The following is a 19,655-nucleotide window of genomic DNA, read 5'->3' as shown; positions in this document are numbered from 1 at the left end:
TATTATAGGAAATTATAATTCTTGCAGCATCAAGCTCAGTGCATTGATTGAAAAGGGAATACAGGTGACTAGCTGACATTAGATTCCCAGCACAGAAGTAGTCTGATTGAATTTCCTCTGCCTAGTGTACAGCCCCCTTACAAAATTCACATTGCAACCACCAGTTCTTCCCAGCCATGAAGGACAGCTAGCAAACTGATTTTGAGGTAAGAATCTGAATTTTAACAAAATAATCTAGAGACTATTTTACCATAGTCTATCTATAACATTATGAAAAAAAGGTAGAATAATTGAGGTCAGCTGACAAAAGAAGTTATTACATGGATCCTGAAGCACGAAGATACTATTAATACAGCTTAATGGTGTCTGCCAAACCCAGTAAAAAATATGTATATTCATATACATAGATAGACAGATAGATACACACACACATCTGAAATCCTTACCAAATAAAGAAAATATAAATTAAAAATAATACTTTTTTCCTTGGTATTTTTTGAACAACTGTTTAGTTGATGATCACGTACACTATAACTTCCTCCTGAAGTCTAATTAATTTTTCCAATAATAGTAGCACAAAGCAGGAGCCAAGGAAGAACATGAAGAGGAAGAACAAATAATGTGTGCTTCCTTGGTGTTATTTCTTCTGGTCTGAAACAAAACACTGCTTTTAAAAGACAATTTTTCTATTACAGAATCACAGAATGCGTGAAGTTGGAAGAGATGTCTGGAAGACATCTGGTCCAAACCCTTGGCCCAAGGAGGTCCACCTAGAGCCAGTGGCCCAGGACCATGCACGGGTGGCTCTTGAATGTCTTCAAGGATGGAGACTCCACAGCCCCTTTGGGCAACCTGTTCCAGTGCTCCATCAGTCTCCCAGTAAAAAAAAAAAAAAAAAAGTGTTTTCTGACTTTCAGATAGAACCTCCTGTGCTTCTGTTTGCCCATCACCTCTTGCCCTGTCACAGGGCACCACTGAAAACAGCCTGGCTCTGCCTTCTTTGCACTCTCCCTTCAGGTATTTATATACATTCATAAGCCTTCTCTTCTCTTGGATAAGCAGTCCCAGAATCAGCAAGTTGTATTACCTTTAATCAAATCACAAAACATTCAGGCTGATCATATTTCCCTGTTATTAATGCTGAATTATTTACAGTAATCAGTAAACCTGACATAAATTGCTAACAACGACAATGAAAAACTAATTTTAGATACGTTTCTTAATTTACTTACCTCAAAAAGGTAATCTCCTAGATACTGCAAAGGGTAGCATCGAGCTTCAGAGAGACATTTTTTGTTTTGCATAGGAAAAATTTTATTATTGATGAATATATGAGTTATATTGTGCTCTGCATTTTGAGATGAACATATGGTTGCCTTTCCAGCTTGCAGAACTCTAAATAAACATATTTGGAAAGATGTGTTTACTGCATTGTATTAATACCACCTAAAGCTACTTTATCATCCACAAACTACAAGCATGCAAGTGCAGAAGAATAAGGGTTCTAGATGTATGACACTGCCCAACCTTCATTAGGAGGATAAAACGGTGCTTAATAGCCTTCAGAAAAGGAAAGAACCCACTTAACAAGATATTCTTCTCTTCACAATTTAACACTATTAATTAAAATCGATGTACACCCCTGCATATCTGATAGAAAGCTTTACCTGTGCATTTTTTCAAAGATAAATTTGGTGACAGCAGCTATAATTTATTGCATTATATCCCCCACAATGATGATGGTCTTTCAATTAAGTTTTACAATAAATTAAGTGGTTTACCAAAAATGGAACATTGCTTTTCTCAACTGTAACATGATATTTTCAGAATGCAAATACACTTTTTTCTTCATTTTGGAGTCATTTACAGCATTTGGTACTGTCCAATATCATACACAAAAACCAGATTTGTTTGTCTTTGGGACACCATTACATGTAAGAGTTTCCCCAGGGGCAAGTTCCAGAGTCGCACTGCTGCAACTATTCCTATCTTTTAGAAAAGATACCAGTCAAAAAAAATGGTGGAAGAAATAAGTCTCTTGACATGCTGGATATATGTTTTATTTTTCATAATCCAGGTATGTAAAAAGAAAATTATGCTGGTCTCACACACTTACCCATCCAACAGCTAGGCACTAAAGGCAGGAAAAGCATAGAAGGGGGAAAAAAGGTACAGTGTTGTGAATATTAGAGGAAAACCAATCTTTCCCCAAAGCTACAGTGGACTTTATAACTGAAGACCTTTTTTGTCTCCAGCAAGTACTATCTACCTTTCAGTGTTTTCTGACTAAAAGGAACCCCATGTTGGTGTATGGGAAACAGCCTGGAAAAAGAGATTCCTTCCACAAATTGCCTGTTAGGTTCCTGTCTTGCTGATGTAGTTCCGTTAAAGGTTATTTCTACTGCAGAGAGTTGTGCAAGACAGCATTTCAATAGTGTTAGCATGAAGATCTGCATAAACAGTTTTTATGGAAAAAGAAACAGCATTTTTCACAAGTGTAGCAGGATGAGTGCATCTTTCTGCAAGACAGCACATAGTAAACTCTTCCGCTCAGCCAAGAAAATAGCATACTTAGAATGTCTTCAGTTGGCAAAATCAGAAGATGGTAACTTCAGCTACACCTCACTTTGTCTTTAGGAACTGCAGACAGACAGGCATTCTGCAATGCAGCATGCTGCCCCATACCATCATCAACCTGACAAACTGGCCTTGCCTTCTTGCCTGTGCATCTGTGGCACGCCCAGACCTGAGAAGTACTCCTAACTAACTGGGATTTCAACAGGGGAGAGTAGGACAGTATCTGCTCCTGCAATGAACGTAAAACGCTAAAACAGCATCAAGGGATGGTTGCTTTTACTGTACCAGAAGCAAACAGTAATGAATATATTGTTTGCAATTCAATGTAGTATTTAAACCACAGAATCCAAAGGGGGGGGGGGGGAACGGAATGGAAACATAGTCCCAGAATTCTGGCATTTCAGTTATTTTCTTTGCTTTTCCTTCATACATTTGTCCTTTCCCTTCTGAACTATCTGTACTTACACCGTATCAGAAACAGCTGTTACAGTACAAATTAGGTCTTCGGAACTACAAGAAGCTGTTGCATAGGTGTGACACAAAAACCGATCAGATCAGTCACAGTGTGGCCTGGATCCATAACACACAGTTCACAGCTGGCTCAGGTCACCCACCCAGGTGAAATAACGTATCCTGTTCCAGCTATGATTTGAATGTAACATCCACACAAAATAAACAATTACTCATAAAAAACATAAGCCTATGCATCTTGCCTCATGAAGAAAGTTTCTGTAAGCAGTTTACATAAGATGCAAATACATGAGAATGCGTGTTATTTTTGGCACTATACTAAAAGAAAGCAAGAAAAGCAGTGGTGTTAAAGTAATTTTATTATTAAAAAGTATGGAAGTGTATTAATGAAAACAATTCAGTTTGAAGAGTTGGAGGTTGCTATGGACCAAATTAAATGGGATGGAAGAACAAAAATGTGTTCAACCATACAATAAGTGTCCCATTGTTCATTATTTAAGCTTTAAGACATATCCTCCTACCTTCTAATAGACGCCATTTGTTTATCACCTTCCTTAACAAGGAGGACAACTTTCCATCTGTGGAAGGCCCCTGGAGCACTACAGTGTGTCAGTTCTTTGCGCCATCTTTTAGGTGCAGATTGCATTTGAGGTGAATAATGGGTGTCTTTTTCAATTTCATATCCCCATTCGTACGTTGTTTCATCAAGCCATCTGCCACTTTCGGCACTATTAATTATGTACTCCTTAGTTAGTATCCACTTTCCTAAAAAGCAAATGAACTGTCAACCACAAAAGATTTTTTGTGCAGACAAATGGCAATCAACTGAAGATCTAATATAAAATTAACTTCAACCTTTCTTGTGCAAATAAAAGCTGGAATTTTAAGTACCATTTTAAAAACTTCTTCCTACTCCAAGAGTTCTCCTCTTCACACTTTAAAATCGGATATCTCACAATGCCACTGAAAATGATCGTTTTGTTTTCTTTTAACGATGAAGTACCTTTTTCCCCTTCAGAGATAAAACGTCTATCTCCTCAAAAATCTGCAAATGGAATTTTTCAGCCTCCCAGATCTTGTTCTTATGACTTCCACAGAACCTTGCTTAACCCTTTATTTTTAATATCATTTGACACTTTTAGAAATGTACTAAAATGTAGTAAATTGAAGAAATATTTTACCACCAATGATTAAAAAGAGGAATGAAGGTTTTAGCATGTAAGCTGTTTCTTTTATATCTTCTTAATATTACTTGCACTGTGAGTGTAGTGAATATCAATATTAGGGGGATACGGTTTTAGACTTTTGTCTTTCCCCTTTCTTCTTTTCACATGCTTTTCTCTCATCCCTTGGCTCCACCTCCTCCGCCTCTCCTCTTTCATCTTCCGCATGTATGCTTTTGATACTGTATGTAATGATCTTCCCCTTTTTCTCTGTCTCTCTCTTCTTACAGGTTCAGGTCAAGAGCCGTGGTTAGTACCCTGCTCCTGTATTGAAACACTACCTACAGAAGATACTGTAAGAGAAATTGACTTGAATTGTGTGAACCTAATTGGTTTCACAGAACAGCAGGGTTGACTGGCAAAATGTCTCAGTGCAGGAGCACAGATGGTACTTCTACATAACCTAGCATAGGTACTAGTAGACTTACGACTGGAAAAGGTATGCTGTGCACAACCTGTATGTTAAAATCACTTTCATTTCAAACTTTCCACCTCAAAACTTCTGTCAGCTAGGAAGTCCGTGAAGACTGGCATCCTTGTTAGTACTTCTGTTCACCTCTAGGGAATTCTAAATGGGTTTAAACATGTTCTTTTACACTTCCTTGGGAAAAACTGCAGTAGGAATGAACACTCTCTGCCATCAAAGGCAAGAGCAATGATTATGCAAAAATAGCACCTCTTCCACGAGTAAAAAGTACTATATGGTACTGGGGAAGATTTGCAAGTATAGAAACATGACAGAGTTTTGCATTGCCATGCAGACACTACACATATAATTTCCACTCGGTTCAAGAAAACATCTCCAGATGTTTTAAATCCCAAAAAGTACAAAAACATGAACTCAAAGGTTTATAATACTTAAAATTAAGTGCTATGCCACAAATCTCTGCATTTTAATATTGTTTCCCTCATGGAAACTTTTGGTCTCCTTCCTTTTTGATTAATTGACTGAGTGTAATCAGAATTTTACATTAGTACAAGGAATCACCCATATATATATACCCCCCCACTAAATTCTAGCAGCGACAGATGATTGAAAATGCATGCTAATATGGTATGTAAGTACAAATACGACACAAAGAAATTTACTTATACCTTTAAAGCCGAATCTATGTTTAGTTATTTCTGTCTGCTACCTCTTAAATTTAAGATTATCCATCCTAAAAATTGCTTTAACACTGGTACAATACGATATAGGGAAAATAAAGATCATGTTTAACCAGTTAACAGATCAGTATTATGAAATCTCATAAATCCACAAGATTTTCTAAACTCATCATAAAATCCTTCCAGGTAGTCTCATTCTAAAATCATTTTAGTTGCTTATGTATGGGATTTCAGCATCAAGCTGTAGGTAAAAGAAAAACCAAGAGGAAAGACCAGAGGCTTGTGTCAGAATGGCAAAAGCCTGGAACTTGCTCTTGCTGCATAAACAGGAACGTACAGACAGTGACCTTTACCAGTGAATGCTGTGTGTGAATTTGGTGTCAAAAATGCATGCTGACTACAGGTGTCCATACTCTCTCTGCCCCCTTTTCAAGCGAGCCATTTTTAAGCACCCGTATCATTTGGAGATGACTTCATGATCTAACTAATATAAAACAAAGCTTTCTGTTTGGGAACAGATGCAGATCAAAAAAAGGAAGATGGCAGAAAAATCATTGAGGAAAAAAATCCAAACCCAAAAGAAGTAAATCAGAACTTGAACATAATACTATGTTAAAAATCAAGGTTAATGGAGTAAGAAGAATGAGGGTTCGTAAGACAGTTCATTCACGAAATGAAAACAAGTAACTAGAAACCTTTTAAGGGTCCTTTCCAGTCCTATGTTATGATCCTATGAAATTTTACAGCAAATCTTTTACTCACCTGCAGCACAGGCGGCTAAGAACTTTTCACTCTTGCACGGCTTTTTTGCTATAAGATGTGTACAATTTCTGTATTTCTAATAAAACAAAACAACACACTTGTATCACTGGAAACAGTTTAACTTTCTCGGCTATTTATACACAAGTCTAAACTACCGCAGAGTCCTATATTTTAAGGCTCACATTTTTTGTTTCTGCTCTAACCATCAGATACTTTAGTGAACAATACCTTATTATCTAAAAAAAAACAGTCCAGTTTGAACAGCCATTCGAGTAGTGCCTTTTTCTCTTGTTTTTTAAAACCAGTTAATTGGATTATCCGTTTCTGGCCGCCACCTGCCATCTGTTAAAGGAAAAACAAACGAAAAGGAAACATTAACAGACAAAACACACATCACAAAACGTTGCTTGCATGATGTTACTAGTATTTCCTATTTGCTTTCTAATAAAAAGGGGAAACACAGCGAGAGGAATCAGCACTACCCGACGGCGGTACGCCACACTGCAGCCTGTCACTGCCTGTCACCGTCAGGACACCCGAAAGGCGGTAACGGGGTAGGCCAGACAACCCCAAACTGCGGCCTGCAACGGGCCGAGCCCCCCCGGGGCCGTCACCGCCGCTCGGCGCAACCCACACCCCTGGCGGCGGGAGGCCGCGCCGTTCAAGCCTCTGCCCCGTTGCCGAGCGGGCCCCGACGGCTGCGGGGGGCCTCCGGCCGCCCGCTGTGAGGGAAAGCCGCCCCCCTCAGGGGAGGCCCCGCAGCGAAGTGCCACAGAGGCGCGGCGGGCTCGCCGGCGGTCCCAGGCGGGAGCTGCGGGGATCGAACCGCCTTCCCCCCTGACGCGCGGAGCTCACCGTGGGGGCGGCAGCCGGGCGCCTCCTCGCCCCTCGGGCCGGGCCGGGCCGGGCGCTTCCGTGCCGGGCGCTGCTTCCCGCGCTCGACCCCCGGCGCGTTCCCGCCTTCCCCCCGCCCCGCCCCCGGATGTGGCTCACGGCCGTTCCGGGCCGTTGTCACTGACGCTCCGCGGTCGTCGGGGCTGTCGGCGCGGAGCCGCGGGGGGAGCCCGGCGGGTAAGTGGCCCCGGCGGGGCTGCCCTTCCCCTCCCCTTACCGCGCAGCCGGGCCTTGTCTCGGAGCGGGACGGGGCTGGGGGCCGCTGCGAGCCGCCACGGAGCCCCGGAGTTCCCTGCGGCCGCGGCGCAGCCGGGTGTCGCGCAGTTCCGAGGCTTCCCCGAGCGGCGGCGGCGCCTGGCGGCAGAGCGGCTGGTGGGCGCCCGCCCCCACGGCGGGAGGGCGGCGCCGGCGCCCCTCTGAGGAGGCCCCGCCGGAGCGGCCCGGGCTTCGCGCCTCAGCGCGGGGCGGGAAGGGGCGGTCTGCTCTCAGGCCGAGGGGAGCGGGGGGGGAGGCGTGTGGCGGAGGGGGAGCTGGGAAATACGCCGGCGCCGCCTCGGAGCCTCTGAAAAATCACCATTTCTGTTGCTCAGCGGAGTTAAAAGAGTGGAAAGCGGTTAGGTAGGGTGGTGTGTGCGCGCTGGAAGACGGAAGAGACCTCGCTGAGTAGAGGAAGCTGACAGAGGAACCAGGGGGAGTTCGGTGTAGATGCAGGCTGAAGTGTCTCCCCTCTGGAGCAGGCTGGCTGTGAGAGTCAGGAGAGGGACTGGGGATTTCTGATCCTCAGTACCCTTTTCTGTATCTCAGAGAAACTTTCAGAGTGTCTTATGCCACATGATGGCTGATCTTCAGGGAAGATGACCAGATACTGCTGCAGCCAGATAATCAAGCCACATATTTTGGTGAAGGGATTCCTGCTCCACAGATAAAGTTGGTACTGACTATTTGTTACAGAAGTCAGGGTTGTTTGGTTTTTTTTTTAATTACAAAGCAACATGAAAAAGTCAAAATATTATTCAGATTCTACCTCAAGCACTCAACTTAGAGTTTAGAAATGTAGAAATGCCAAGATTATGATTGTTTGTGAAACTTTATTTTGGTCCCTTTTGTATTTGAGACGTGACTTTTGACGTGATTCCTGTATCACGTAATGCACTGAATGGATAGTGCACAAGAAATCTGTTAGTGCTTCATAATGAATAAAATCAGCTTTGTAGAACACTTTCTTTTTTTACTCCGTTTTATACAGTTGGAGAGCAGAAGGCCTGCATCCTGATTCAAGCAAAAAAAAGATGATCAAATAGCCTCCTTAGAGAAATGAATACGACTCACTCTCCTTCCATAAAATCCAAAAAATGTGATAGTGGACAAGTCACTTTGTACTCATTGAGTTAGCTGTTTCATATTTAAGACCTGTAAACTGAGAAATGTGTGGCAAAACTTTCACAAGCACTGAGTATTTGTCACTGCAGCTTAGATCAATAGAAGCAATGCATACATAGATATTCCTGTGGAAAGAAAACCAAAACCACATAGCTTCAGACATCTAAAATCTAGCAGTGCATTGGACTCTTTGTTTTAAATCTGTCTGAATTTCCCAAATATCAAAATGGAAAAATAGTTCTTCCGGGCCTCAGATGGGTCTTGTGTTGCTGTTTATAAAGTATTCTGGTACCTTTAATGCTTACTGAAGTTTTCCCATCTTCCCTTTCCTTGACATTGCAGATATATTTTTGTATGCGAACATGAAGAAGTAAGCATCAACCTTTGTCATTAGTTTTTGATATAAGTGGCACTGTAAAATCTTTAAACATCTACTTGAATATTCAGAGTTAAATGACTGTATTTATTGCTTGCATTTCTTGATTGACAATGAAGATCAGTTGCATGTTCTATTTTGTACCTGTTGCACCTTTATACCTTCACTGTTGGGTTGTCAGCACTGTAAAGGTATTTTCATTCTTGTAACTGGAGTGCAGAAAATCAAAAACCTGTGCTTGGTTTATAAAATGTAATCTAAAGTTTAGACTACGCTTAATCTGTTGTCCCTAAATATTTTTTTTATTTGATAGTCAAAATTTATCTTATTTAAAAACTAGGAACACAGTTCATATGAATAAATAATTCTGGGTTTATTTACTCTGATAAAACTGAAATAAATAATGTTTGGATTAATATCTTTTAAAGCTAACAATTTAATTCTTACTAACTACTAACTACTAACCATTACTTAACTAGTAACTAATAGCAGTTTTGTGCCACAAGGCTCTTAACAGGCTGGAGAAGTCTTCACCATACAGTACCGTGAATTTCAGCACACAATACTATAAACTAGTTACTGGTGAAGAAGTTGCATACTTATATGAAGACTATTTGTTACCTGTGAGAATTAAATATTCGCTAGTGTGGTTTTTTTTCCCCCACAAAAATATGTGGAATCAAATATGTGGAATCAAAATAACTGAGACTTCAAATATTTCATGTCTATTTTCACTTTAAAATACACTGTTACCGAAGTGTAGCTTTAAGAAATTGAGAACATGTGTTTACCTTCATTTTAGTGATGTCTGATAAGTTTGGATTTCACTTATCCTTTCCCTCTATTATTTTTTCATAATAAGCCTAAAATATTTTCTTCTTTTCCATTCCTGTGATCTCATTATAGTAGGTAGATATCTCTTATTTTGTTATGTTTTTTCTTACTTGCAAGGGTTAATATTAGGTCTCATAGGTCTAGGGAGCAGTCTTTCTAACTGGCGTATTTTTCAGTACCTCTAGGTTTCTTTGTTCTTTTAATGTGTTTGTCAAATATATGATTCAGTTGCTCAGTATTATAAACTATATTTAAGCTGTTTGTCTCTGGGTTTTATATGGATATCCACTTTTACACTTTCTCTTCTACAGTATATGCAGCATCTTTTGTAAAAATTCAGAAGTGATTTTCATTGCCACACAAACGGTATTTTACTTACAAAATTCTAATTGCTTTTTAAGGACTATTAAGAATGGCTGTGCAGCTCCCATGTCCTCAGTTCTTTAAGAAGCCAAGATCCAAGAAATGAGTATTCCTTTTACTCTTTCACAAAAAGAGTTTACTTAGTGTTTCAGGTGCCCATCTCTTTCAGACTTCTGTAACTGCTTCTTTCTTAATTTTATTTCCTAGAGAGACAAAAAAAAGATAAATTGTGTTTTCATTTCACTGTTCTACTTTTATACCTTATACTTTTTGTTCCTTTATGTTCTACACATAATTGCGTTACTACCATGTCTTCTGCCTCGAATTGTCACTTTTTACATTTTCCCATAGATAGCTATTTTACTTCACATAATATGTGCAGTTAGCTTTCTCCAGGCCTTGTTAGTGTAGCCATGATCAATGTGATCACTATTGAACCTTGTCCTTAAATCTCACAACCTCTTTCTGCAAGCCTTCAACACTTTATCCTTAACTTTGCAACTTAGGGTTTGGGGTTTCTTTTCGTGTTTTTTGTCCCTCACTAGCCTTTTGACTTCCTATGTGGAAAACAATATGTAATATCTTGCAGTAATTGTGATACAATCCATGCATAAACATCTTTTCCATTGTGAAATATGATCCGACAGATTTTTTCATCTAGTGGAAAGTTTTTTGCATTGTGTGCTTAAAATATTTTCCATCATGCAAAGAAGTTTATCAGTTGACTGATTAACAATTTCAGAGTTTAAAAAATTATTCGTTAGAGCTTTTTTCTAATGTTGCCTGAACATAACGTGTGTATACTTGTTTAAGCAGTATCATCTGACAAAACAAAAATCACAATGCCATAGGCAAATTTTGCTCAAACATTTAATAATCACAGCTTTGTAAAAAAACGCCAGAAGCTACACTGAAAAGTCAGTCATAAAAACTAAAACAGTATGAAGTGTCTCCACACTGCCTTCATGTGGAGAAAAATCTAACTTTGTGCCCTGTTTTAAGTCCATTTTGTAAGTCTATCTTCAGTATGACGCACTGAGTCTGGCTTTGTCAAAACAGTGAAGGAATTTACATTTTATTCTATAGTGATAAGGGATTACAAGAATTGGAAATAATAAAAACATAGTAGAAATCCACAGAAGCTAGAATAGCTTCTTTGTAATAATTGTTCTTCTATAAACATACCTGTAGTTTCTTTCATGAGCTGATGAATATAGGAATGGCGGAACAAGCATTGTGAAAATTGTTGCTTTTCTTCAAGCCTTACTGATTATGTAAACTCTCAGTTATCATAACTTTGTACATATATTTAAAATCATCTTCTTTATGGTCTTTTCAGGAGGTATCATTTGTGTTTCTTCTGTGTAACCATTTTTCTTATATAAAGCATTTCTTTTTCCGGTCATTGTAAGCTCAGCCTATCTTCTTGTCTCCTTGCATTCACCTGCCCTTCTGCCAACTCACATTCTGCTAATGTACGTCAATGAATCAGTGTTGAGGGACAAACGTAGAGAGCACAGAACGGTGTTCAGCAACTTGTTCAATAACTCCTCTGTAAATGATGCCAAGCTATATACTTTATCTGTACTAGCTCTCTCATTAATGAATTAGTGAGCTGCATTTCATTAGTGCACTTTCAGTCACTCATGACTTGGAATAAGGTTTTGTTTGTTTGTTTTTTCTTTTAAATTATGGGTAGTGGAATGGTTTCATTTTGCATTTAATACTTACCTTTCCTATCACGTAAAGTTCAAGTTTCTTTTCTTTGCCTGACATGAGTTAGTCCCTGGCTGCTTGGACCTTCTTTCTTAATCATATTACTGTTCTCATGCCCTGACCTAAATCTGCTATACCTGCCTGGAATACTTAATTGACCTAATTCCCCCGCTGACCTTCTAATATTTTCTCCAACATAGGAGATGCATTCTGATGTGATCAGCATATTTTCCTTCATCAAAGTCCCTTCATCTTTTTTTTTTTTGAGAATCCACATAAGCTCATTCTGATTGTGTTGATTTTTTTTTAGTGTGTTTCAAAATGCGTTTTTTTATCTTTTTTGTATTATTCTTCCCTAAGTAACTGCAGTCAGAATGGTGAATGTGTGTAATAGTAGCAGAAATTATGATTTTTTTAAAAATAATTTTATGTTGCTAAATAGCAATGCATATACTTGGAATATTCCAGAATGGTTTCTTCTCTGCAATAATCCCTTTCTTCCCTCAGTTTTATTTCTTATTAGGCAACTGCCAACAGCATGATTGATACCTCACAATGCAGATAAACATGAACCCTGGCTCACAGGCATTAGAAAATCAAGTTAGACGTGATGTAACCAGTGGGATAACATGTTGCATGTACACTTTTTACCTTCTCTGCTGCTCACTATACTTGAGGTCAGTACAGAGGGTAGGCAAAAGGTGTAGATGGTTGTGGATGGAAGGAGAAAAGAAACATACTAAAAGGAGAAAGTGTGGCTTGAATTTTAACACGGAAGATAATGAAGGTACAACAAGAGCAAGCTAGTATCAAAACACCCTAGAGCATGTTACAGTTCTATCTATATACTTTATCAATATGTAACTGGAAGATTATATAAAATTGTGACATACAAGTATCGGACATAGATGTGGTACTTAAGGTGAGGTTAACAGAGTAGCGGTTCCTTGTAACTGTTTAATTGTCCATTAAGGTGAAACTCCTGTCATCAGCAGATATTGCAGATAACTGTTGTATTCTTACAACTTTGTCATCCATCCCTAAGAATTCCAGGTCACTGCTGAAGGCAGCTTACCCTGGGATATCAGTGTTTCTTCAGTGTCTCTTGAAGATCGTAGTAGAAGCATTCAGTACTAAAATAATGTGCTCATTGGTGTGTTTTTTTATCAGAAATCATTGTCTACTAGACTCAAAAAGCAGACAGCATTTACCAAAGAATAAATCCAAAATTAACTGTCAGAGTAATAGCAAAAAATAGATCATATTAATGTAGTAACCTATTGCCATACGGAAGTGGGTTTCTCTTCAGATAGGCTTTGAGGTCTGTTTCAGTGCAAAATAAGCTGAACATCCATAATTTTTATTTTTTTTACTGAGTCTTGTGAAGAATTCATTTGGATGAACAAGAAGTTTTGCTTAATGATGAATTGTTTCCCATCACACTTGCGGACTTGGGAGTTAACAGAAGTGGAGTTTTGTTATTGCGAACATTACTGTGTGATTCTACCTGGCTTTGGCATACCCAGATGTAAGACATAAAAGTCATTCCTCTGTCCAGAGATACCACTCTATGCTATGAGGGAAATGTTCCCTCAAGGAAAGAAACAGCAGTGTTCTTTTGTGATCTGTAGTCCCAGGAGCTTTATGAGAATTGGTGAGGTTCTCCAAATAGCTTCCTGACAATAATCTAAGGATTGCAGAAAAAACGGCTAGACGTTTTGCAGAAGTAGTTCTTCGGCAGTCCCTTATGCACAGAAGAATAAAAGACTTCTTTTGAAGCAATGACATAGATAAGGTCTCTCCCTCTTTTCTTCCACTTTTCCAATGAAGCAATGACATTTATTAGTGTAGAAGGTTTTTGCTGTCAGCGGTTTCTCCCATCTGGAGTGCCAGTATTGACAGAAGGGCTGTGTGGTTAGCAACATTATTGCTCATAACGATCATCAGTAAGGGCTGAAGTAAGAGCAGGACTGAAATCCCTGACTGGGAACAGAGCATCTTTTTGGGAAATGTTGGGGAGAATGAAAGCTTCCTTTGGGAAGGCATTATGGGCTCTTCTATATAAGCGTAAACTCTCTAAGGATGCCAGCCCTGTTTCTTTCCTTTTTCTGCCTCCTCGCTCCCAGCAGCATCCTCAAAGATTTATTTGGCAGACCAGAGTAGAATTTAGGTACCCAAAGTCCTACTTCCCTGTTGTTTAGAGGTAAACAGAAGCCCCTTTCACAGAATCTAAGAAATGACTTTACAGGAAGAGTTGCTAGTACCAGCAGTCAATAGGATATGGATCTTCTCAGTAATAAGAATGTTGTAAGTGGAATGATTTTGAGTCTTAATTCAAAATTCAGTTCTTCACTAAGGGGTTCTGGAGACAAGTGGCCTTTGAGATGTGTCTCCTCGAGTGGAGATACCACTGTACTCTTGTCCATCTGCAGCTAACTCTTCCCATGTTTTGGTGGCGGAAGGCTTAAACAAAGATGACTGTTCCACTCACGGGATTGTAAAGACAATATGGCAGGAGAGGGAACAAAACGAAAAAAGAGCAGGATGAGGATTAATGGAGAGGCTAATGAGGAGAATTGCATGTGTAGCATATTGGACATACGTGATGTAAGTCTTCTAAGGTAAATGGTAGATGCTGATTGAAATGTGGTAAATTAATCTGTCAGTTTTTAGTTTAAACATTTAGAGTTTCTTGCAGAAACTGATTTGCTGCAATCTGTGGAGGCATAAAATAGGCTTCGGTGAATTATATAGGGAGGTGTTTCCATATTTAAGTTACTCATATGCCATTTTTTTTAAGCAAAATGTCCACCTCTTAAATTTTCAGGGTGTTATATTGGATTGAGCTTGTCTCTGCAAGAGACAACATAGAATTAATCTGAGACACTGCATCTAGTTAAAAATGTGTATGTGTACATGTGTCTGTATAGAAATATATAGGATGGTATTATGTGCTATACATGGGCTTTTCTTGAAAAAGGCAAAATTCTTTGCTAATTCAGCTAATTCATTACAAAATATTTGTACAGAGTATTGACATATTGAGGTATGATTATGCATTCTGTGCAAAAATTTCTGGTTTGGTTGGTTTTTCTTTTTAAATTGATAGATTTAGGTCACTTTATATGGAATTAAAAGGAAAAATATGTTACAGAAAGAATCCTTGATTAAGAATCCTGGATTTTTTTTCCAGTTTCCCTGTATACAGTGTAGTTTAGAATTTTGCTGAATATGTTATTAGTGGAATTTAACCATAACTTGTCTTATATTTAGTCCTCAAAAGCATTCTTTTTCACTTTATTTTTCAGTTGATTCAGTGAAGCTCCTGCACTGTGATTTGCGTTTTAAAGACCACAGTGATAGAAGGACTTTGTTCTTTCTGGGCTGAGGAGAAAAATTTACATGTTCTCACAGGCAACAATATTCTAAGATGGAGTTTGATCAGTTTTTGACTAGTTATATCTGTTTTATCTATTGGAAGGCTGCTCAAGGAATTCACCACTCTGATGGGCCATGCTTCAAATACCAGCTTAACTTTTTTTATGAACCCTTCTATAGCCTTTAGTTCCTATACGAATATTGGTATAGGAAAATCACCAAAAATCTGAGTAATATAGTTAGCAATTCTTCCTTTTATAACTAAATACGTCAGCTGTCAGCTCTGTGATGTGCCTGATCTTCTTCTCTCTTGCAGAATTCAATTCAATATCAAATCCAAGTCGTCTGAATAGCAATGCAAAATGCTGCCAGAATGTTACTCTGTTGTACTTTGTAATTTCCTCTCCTCTTAATTTTTAAATTTTATGTTTGATAAAGCTGAAACTCTTATACATTGTTGCTTAATTTTATTTCTCATTAGTTAATATAGGTGAAATAATCAGTATGAATGTTTCTGCTTACATTTTCAGTTTTAGCAAATACGCTACTTACTTAACTTGTCCAAACATGTTGAAGGTATTGAATTTTAAGGCAAAAACATTCACAGTCTGAAAAGGGAACACTGACAAGTTCAGTCAAAAGGGAAAAGAAGAATAATTTATAAAAGGAACTGTAGATAATGATGCCATCCAGTTGTTTTAAAGTGCATCTACCTCACCTTTAATGAATTAGATTTGTCAACAGCGTATGTTTTATGCACTACTTCTAATGAAGTGGCATACCAGCACTACAGTGTACTTTGAGGTTTATTCCATCAAAGGTTTTTGCTGTCGTAAAGTAGACCTTTTTAAATAATAGATACTAAAAACTACATTTAAATAACATTAAGGTTGTGACACAAACACCAAATGACAAACTTCAGGCAACTCAAAGTTAGGGCTGACAACTTGTCATTAACTTGCATTGTTGCTTTTTAAAAAAGAAGCAGAATTGCATGATTTAAGGATTGAATGTCAGACTAACTTTAAATTTCTTGGCTTTTGTGGGCTGGAGTTACAACCTTACTGTCATTTTTCATACAGTTTTTTTGCATAGCCTCTGTTTTCAGAAAAGTAATAAAAGCAGTGGGAAAAGTACAGGCTTTGTTGGCTTTGTTCTTAATTTAAAATACAGATGTGAAAGTATTGGTCAAAGAACAGGGGCTATCCCATTGTCAAACTTACATGCGGTTCTTTTAAACTTCCTTTGCTCTTGTCTTTGCTGATTCTCTTACAGAACTTCTGAGTTACAGGAACTTTAGTCGTGGGGTACTTCAGCTAAAACCCTGCAAAGTGCTACGAGTTCCCAATTCTTTTCTACATAAAGAACCACTTTCTTTTTAAGAAATAGTACTGAATAAAACAAGAGTTTAATACATGTAGAAAGCGTTATAAAACTATCTTTAATTACTTAAAATATTGTGAAACAAAAGCAGGTGAACAGGATTCTTCCTGTTATTTCTTACATATGCTTTCCCATTGTGTTCGCGTTAAACATAGTGGAACTTCCTATTCAGGTATGTTAGCATGCATGTGTAAACACAATACTTTCAATTCCTCTGTAGAGATGATTTCTCAAGGTCTGTAAGTCTAATGCAGGCAATCTATCATTTTCATCATAGTTCTGTCAATTTAATCTAGTGTATACTGCCACTGCTGCCAAGTGGGCAGGCCTCCACCAGCCACTCGCTGCAGTCACCTACCCCATGCTACCATCCGTGCTTATACAGCTGCCTGGTAAATGGGGATAAACAGGCTTACACAGGGTAAGTGGATGCTACAGGATGATAGGATATTTTTTGCCGAGCTAGTTTTTAGCTGCCTGATTGGATTAATTATGTTAGTATCCACAACCACTACTGGATGCAGCAGTCAATCTTTAGTTCTTTTAATACAATCATAGAATTATACAGTCACAGAATAGTTTGGGTTAGAAGGGACCTTTACAGACCACCTAGTCCAACCCCCTGCCATGGGCAGGGACACCTTTCACTAGACCAGGTTGCTCAAAGCCCCATCCAACCTCCCCTTGAATGTTTCCAGGGATGGGCCATCCACACCTTCTCTGGGCAACCTGTTCCAGTGCCTCACCACCCTCATAGTACAGAATTTCTTCCTTATGTCCCATCTAAACCTACCTTCTTTCAGTTTAAACCCCTTGCCCCTTGTCCTGTCACTACAGGCCTTGGTAAAAACTCTCTCTCCATCTTTCTTATAAGCCCCATTTATATATTGAATGTTCATCTCAAACTTCCACCTTGTCTGTTTCTGAAGTTGCTTGTTCTACAAGTGGGTGACTGTAAGGTAGATTATTCTCAATGAAACAGCTGAGCTATGTGGACCTTGTCAAAGCATTTCTTATAGCTGCCATAGGCTATTTTGGGAGATTCTGTGGCCTTCTAATTTCCCATCCTGTACATATCTCCTGTCCATTGCTTTTATATCTTTGGAACAACGAAATGAAGTGTTACGTAGCACCGTGGTTTGTATGATAAGTATCAACAGAAATGGAGACTCCTGAAATTAAAACTTTTTTTAACATTTTGAACTTGGACTATTATTTACCAGTTGGAATTAAGAGGCATACTGTCTTACTGTATGAGCAATTTTATGTAATACTTAAGCAGTTAGGATTTTTATCTGTGAAAGTGTTAGTTCCTGAAATACTACCTATTAGTAATTTTACTACCTTCTTTTTATGTAGCATCACTGATGGACTATTAACTGAATGTTATGCATAGTCCCTTAAAACTGAAAACAGGAATATTTCCGTTACAGAGAGAACATATTGACTGAAGGTATGTATTTATGTAAATTGTACATTGATATGTTCTGAAATTGACTTGCTATAAACTCTTAACTGCTTTAAAAGTTCTAACTGGGTGGTTAGATGAGACCTGTGATGTTTATAGGAAAGTGCTTATTGGTACTAATCAAGAATACATATGAATTTTTCATGATTGAAGAAAATGTAGGAGATGCTACATTTAAATTTAAGAGTTTTTAAAAATTCTAAGCAAGCTTTGTACAGATTAACCATTTTATAAATTCTTACCTCTTTACAACAGCTATAAAAATGACTAGCTCTTTTAACTATTAAGAAATGGATAGGTATTAACTTCGGATTAGTGTAATTTTGTAAGAAGTCTGAATAAGGTATCTCTTTGTAGTAAGAACTTACATGGTTATTGTAGAAGCTAATTTAGAGCACTGGTTTTGAAACGCATATTGTAATTTGCAGCATTTGCTTAGGTGCAACAGTCCCTAATGTTTGTTACATTTGGAGTGAAATACAGTCTGTTCTGTAATATACAGAAAACCCTGGTAACCTCGCTTCACCCCGTGGAGAAAGGGTCAGAAAATGTGGCCTATCTCTCAAGTTATCTGAATCTCTTTTCTCAGTACAATCAATCTATCTCTGTTCACTCCTTTTATTGTGTTGCTATTAGTGCATAATAGTACAAACATCTAAGTTGAATAAAAACTTGTAGTCATTCCAAGAAGAAGTGGTTTAGGGAGCTATATCATCCAGTAGTACAGATAAAGAAGTGGATTATTTGAAGTAGGAATTGTAGGCTCTACAATGTTTTTAATTCTTATCATGCCATTTGACTAGGAGCACGTGAGTTATGTCAGGTAATGCAGATATAGGGGTGGTGAGGAATACAGCCCACTTGATTCTTTTCCTATAATAAACTTATCCCTCGTGCACACTGTGATAGAAGAAAAAAATGGAACAATCATTCCAGTCTGCCGTGATATTAAAAATAAAATTATTTGTTCAATGCCATTCCATGATATACACTTGCAAAGCAATAAACCTTTGATTCTCTTACTTGGAACAAGCTTAATTTCTGAATAATGTTCAGCTCCAAAAATTAGCATGAGGCAGGATATTGTAATGTCACTGATGACCAGCTTATCTAGGAAAAATATGTCATTTCAATAAATGCTCACTCCCTTTTCTATTGCTGAACTCTTTCTTCATCATTCAGAGTACATACCATTGACTACTTTTCTCACTGGATGTTTTGTTTGTGCTTGTAACATCCTCCACACTGTTTCCTGGTGGTGTACCAGTGAAGGGAATCTTGGGTTGGGACCACCTGCTGTTGGCTGGGTCACAACAAGCATAATTTCTCTTACAGATTAATAGAATAGAGTTGAAACCCTAAAGTTCACTGTAGAACTCTTGTATAAAAATAGATTTGGTCACAACTCATGCTTCTGAAGGCTATTGTGGTAAAGTTGTTACTATATTCAGTTTTAGGCAGTTAAAAAATATATAGATTGAACCTTAAAAATTTGATTGTATTATAAGTTTCTGGCTTGAATTTTATATGGTTTATTAATTTTTAACTTCAAAAAAGTTGTAAAATGCTATAAAATTAATGTAAGGAAGAAGAAATTTGCTAAAATGTTAATGTGACCCTAGAAAAAAGTTTTTACTCCTTTTTTGTTTTTAGTCTGTGATGTCCCCCTCTCTTTCTCTCTAGAAACTTGAAACGTAGTCTTCCTTCAAAAAAAAATTAGATC

The 19,655-nt window shown here is 38.2% G+C and overlaps 2 protein-coding genes across 5 annotated transcripts in view; one reads left to right on the top strand and one right to left on the bottom strand.

The window, feature by feature from the left end:
* SLF1 (SMC5/6 complex localization factor 1) overlaps positions 1–8,110 on the bottom strand; it is a 44,675-nt gene extending 36,565 nt beyond the window's left edge. Inside the window, exons 1-5 of one of the 4 annotated variants that reach the window (XM_087761460.1) lie at positions 7,252–8,110; positions 6,369–6,482; positions 6,141–6,216; positions 3,570–3,813; positions 1,233–1,395 (exon numbers count right to left, since the gene is read on the bottom strand). In XM_087761460.1, the coding sequence (XP_087617586.1) occupies positions 1,233–1,395; positions 3,570–3,813; positions 6,141–6,216; positions 6,369–6,482 (597 nt within the window). In that variant the 5' untranslated portion in view covers positions 7,252–8,110. Of the gene's footprint in view, positions 1–1,232; positions 1,396–3,569; positions 3,830–6,140; positions 6,217–6,368; positions 6,483–6,995; positions 7,130–7,251 lie in introns of those variants that run through there. The other 3 variants (XM_087761459.1, XM_087761462.1, XM_087761461.1) reach the window with 3 other exon arrangements.
* Positions 7,135–19,655, top strand: part of KIAA0825 (KIAA0825 ortholog) — a 255,955-nt gene continuing 243,434 nt past the window's right edge. The window contains exon 1 of the mRNA XM_087761458.1: positions 7,135–7,211. The gene's annotated coding sequence lies outside the window, so the exon portion shown is untranslated. The remainder of the gene's footprint in view (positions 7,212–19,655) is intronic.

This window comes from Nipponia nippon, unplaced genomic scaffold, assembly GCF_047370975.1.
Source record: "Nipponia nippon isolate SJK-2023a ecotype South Korea unplaced genomic scaffold, ASM4737097v1 scaffold_24, whole genome shotgun sequence".
NCBI lineage: Eukaryota > Metazoa > Chordata > Aves > Pelecaniformes > Threskiornithidae > Nipponia > Nipponia nippon.
Note: the sequence above shows the minus strand (reverse complement) of the source record. Positions and strands in the feature narration are given on the sequence as shown.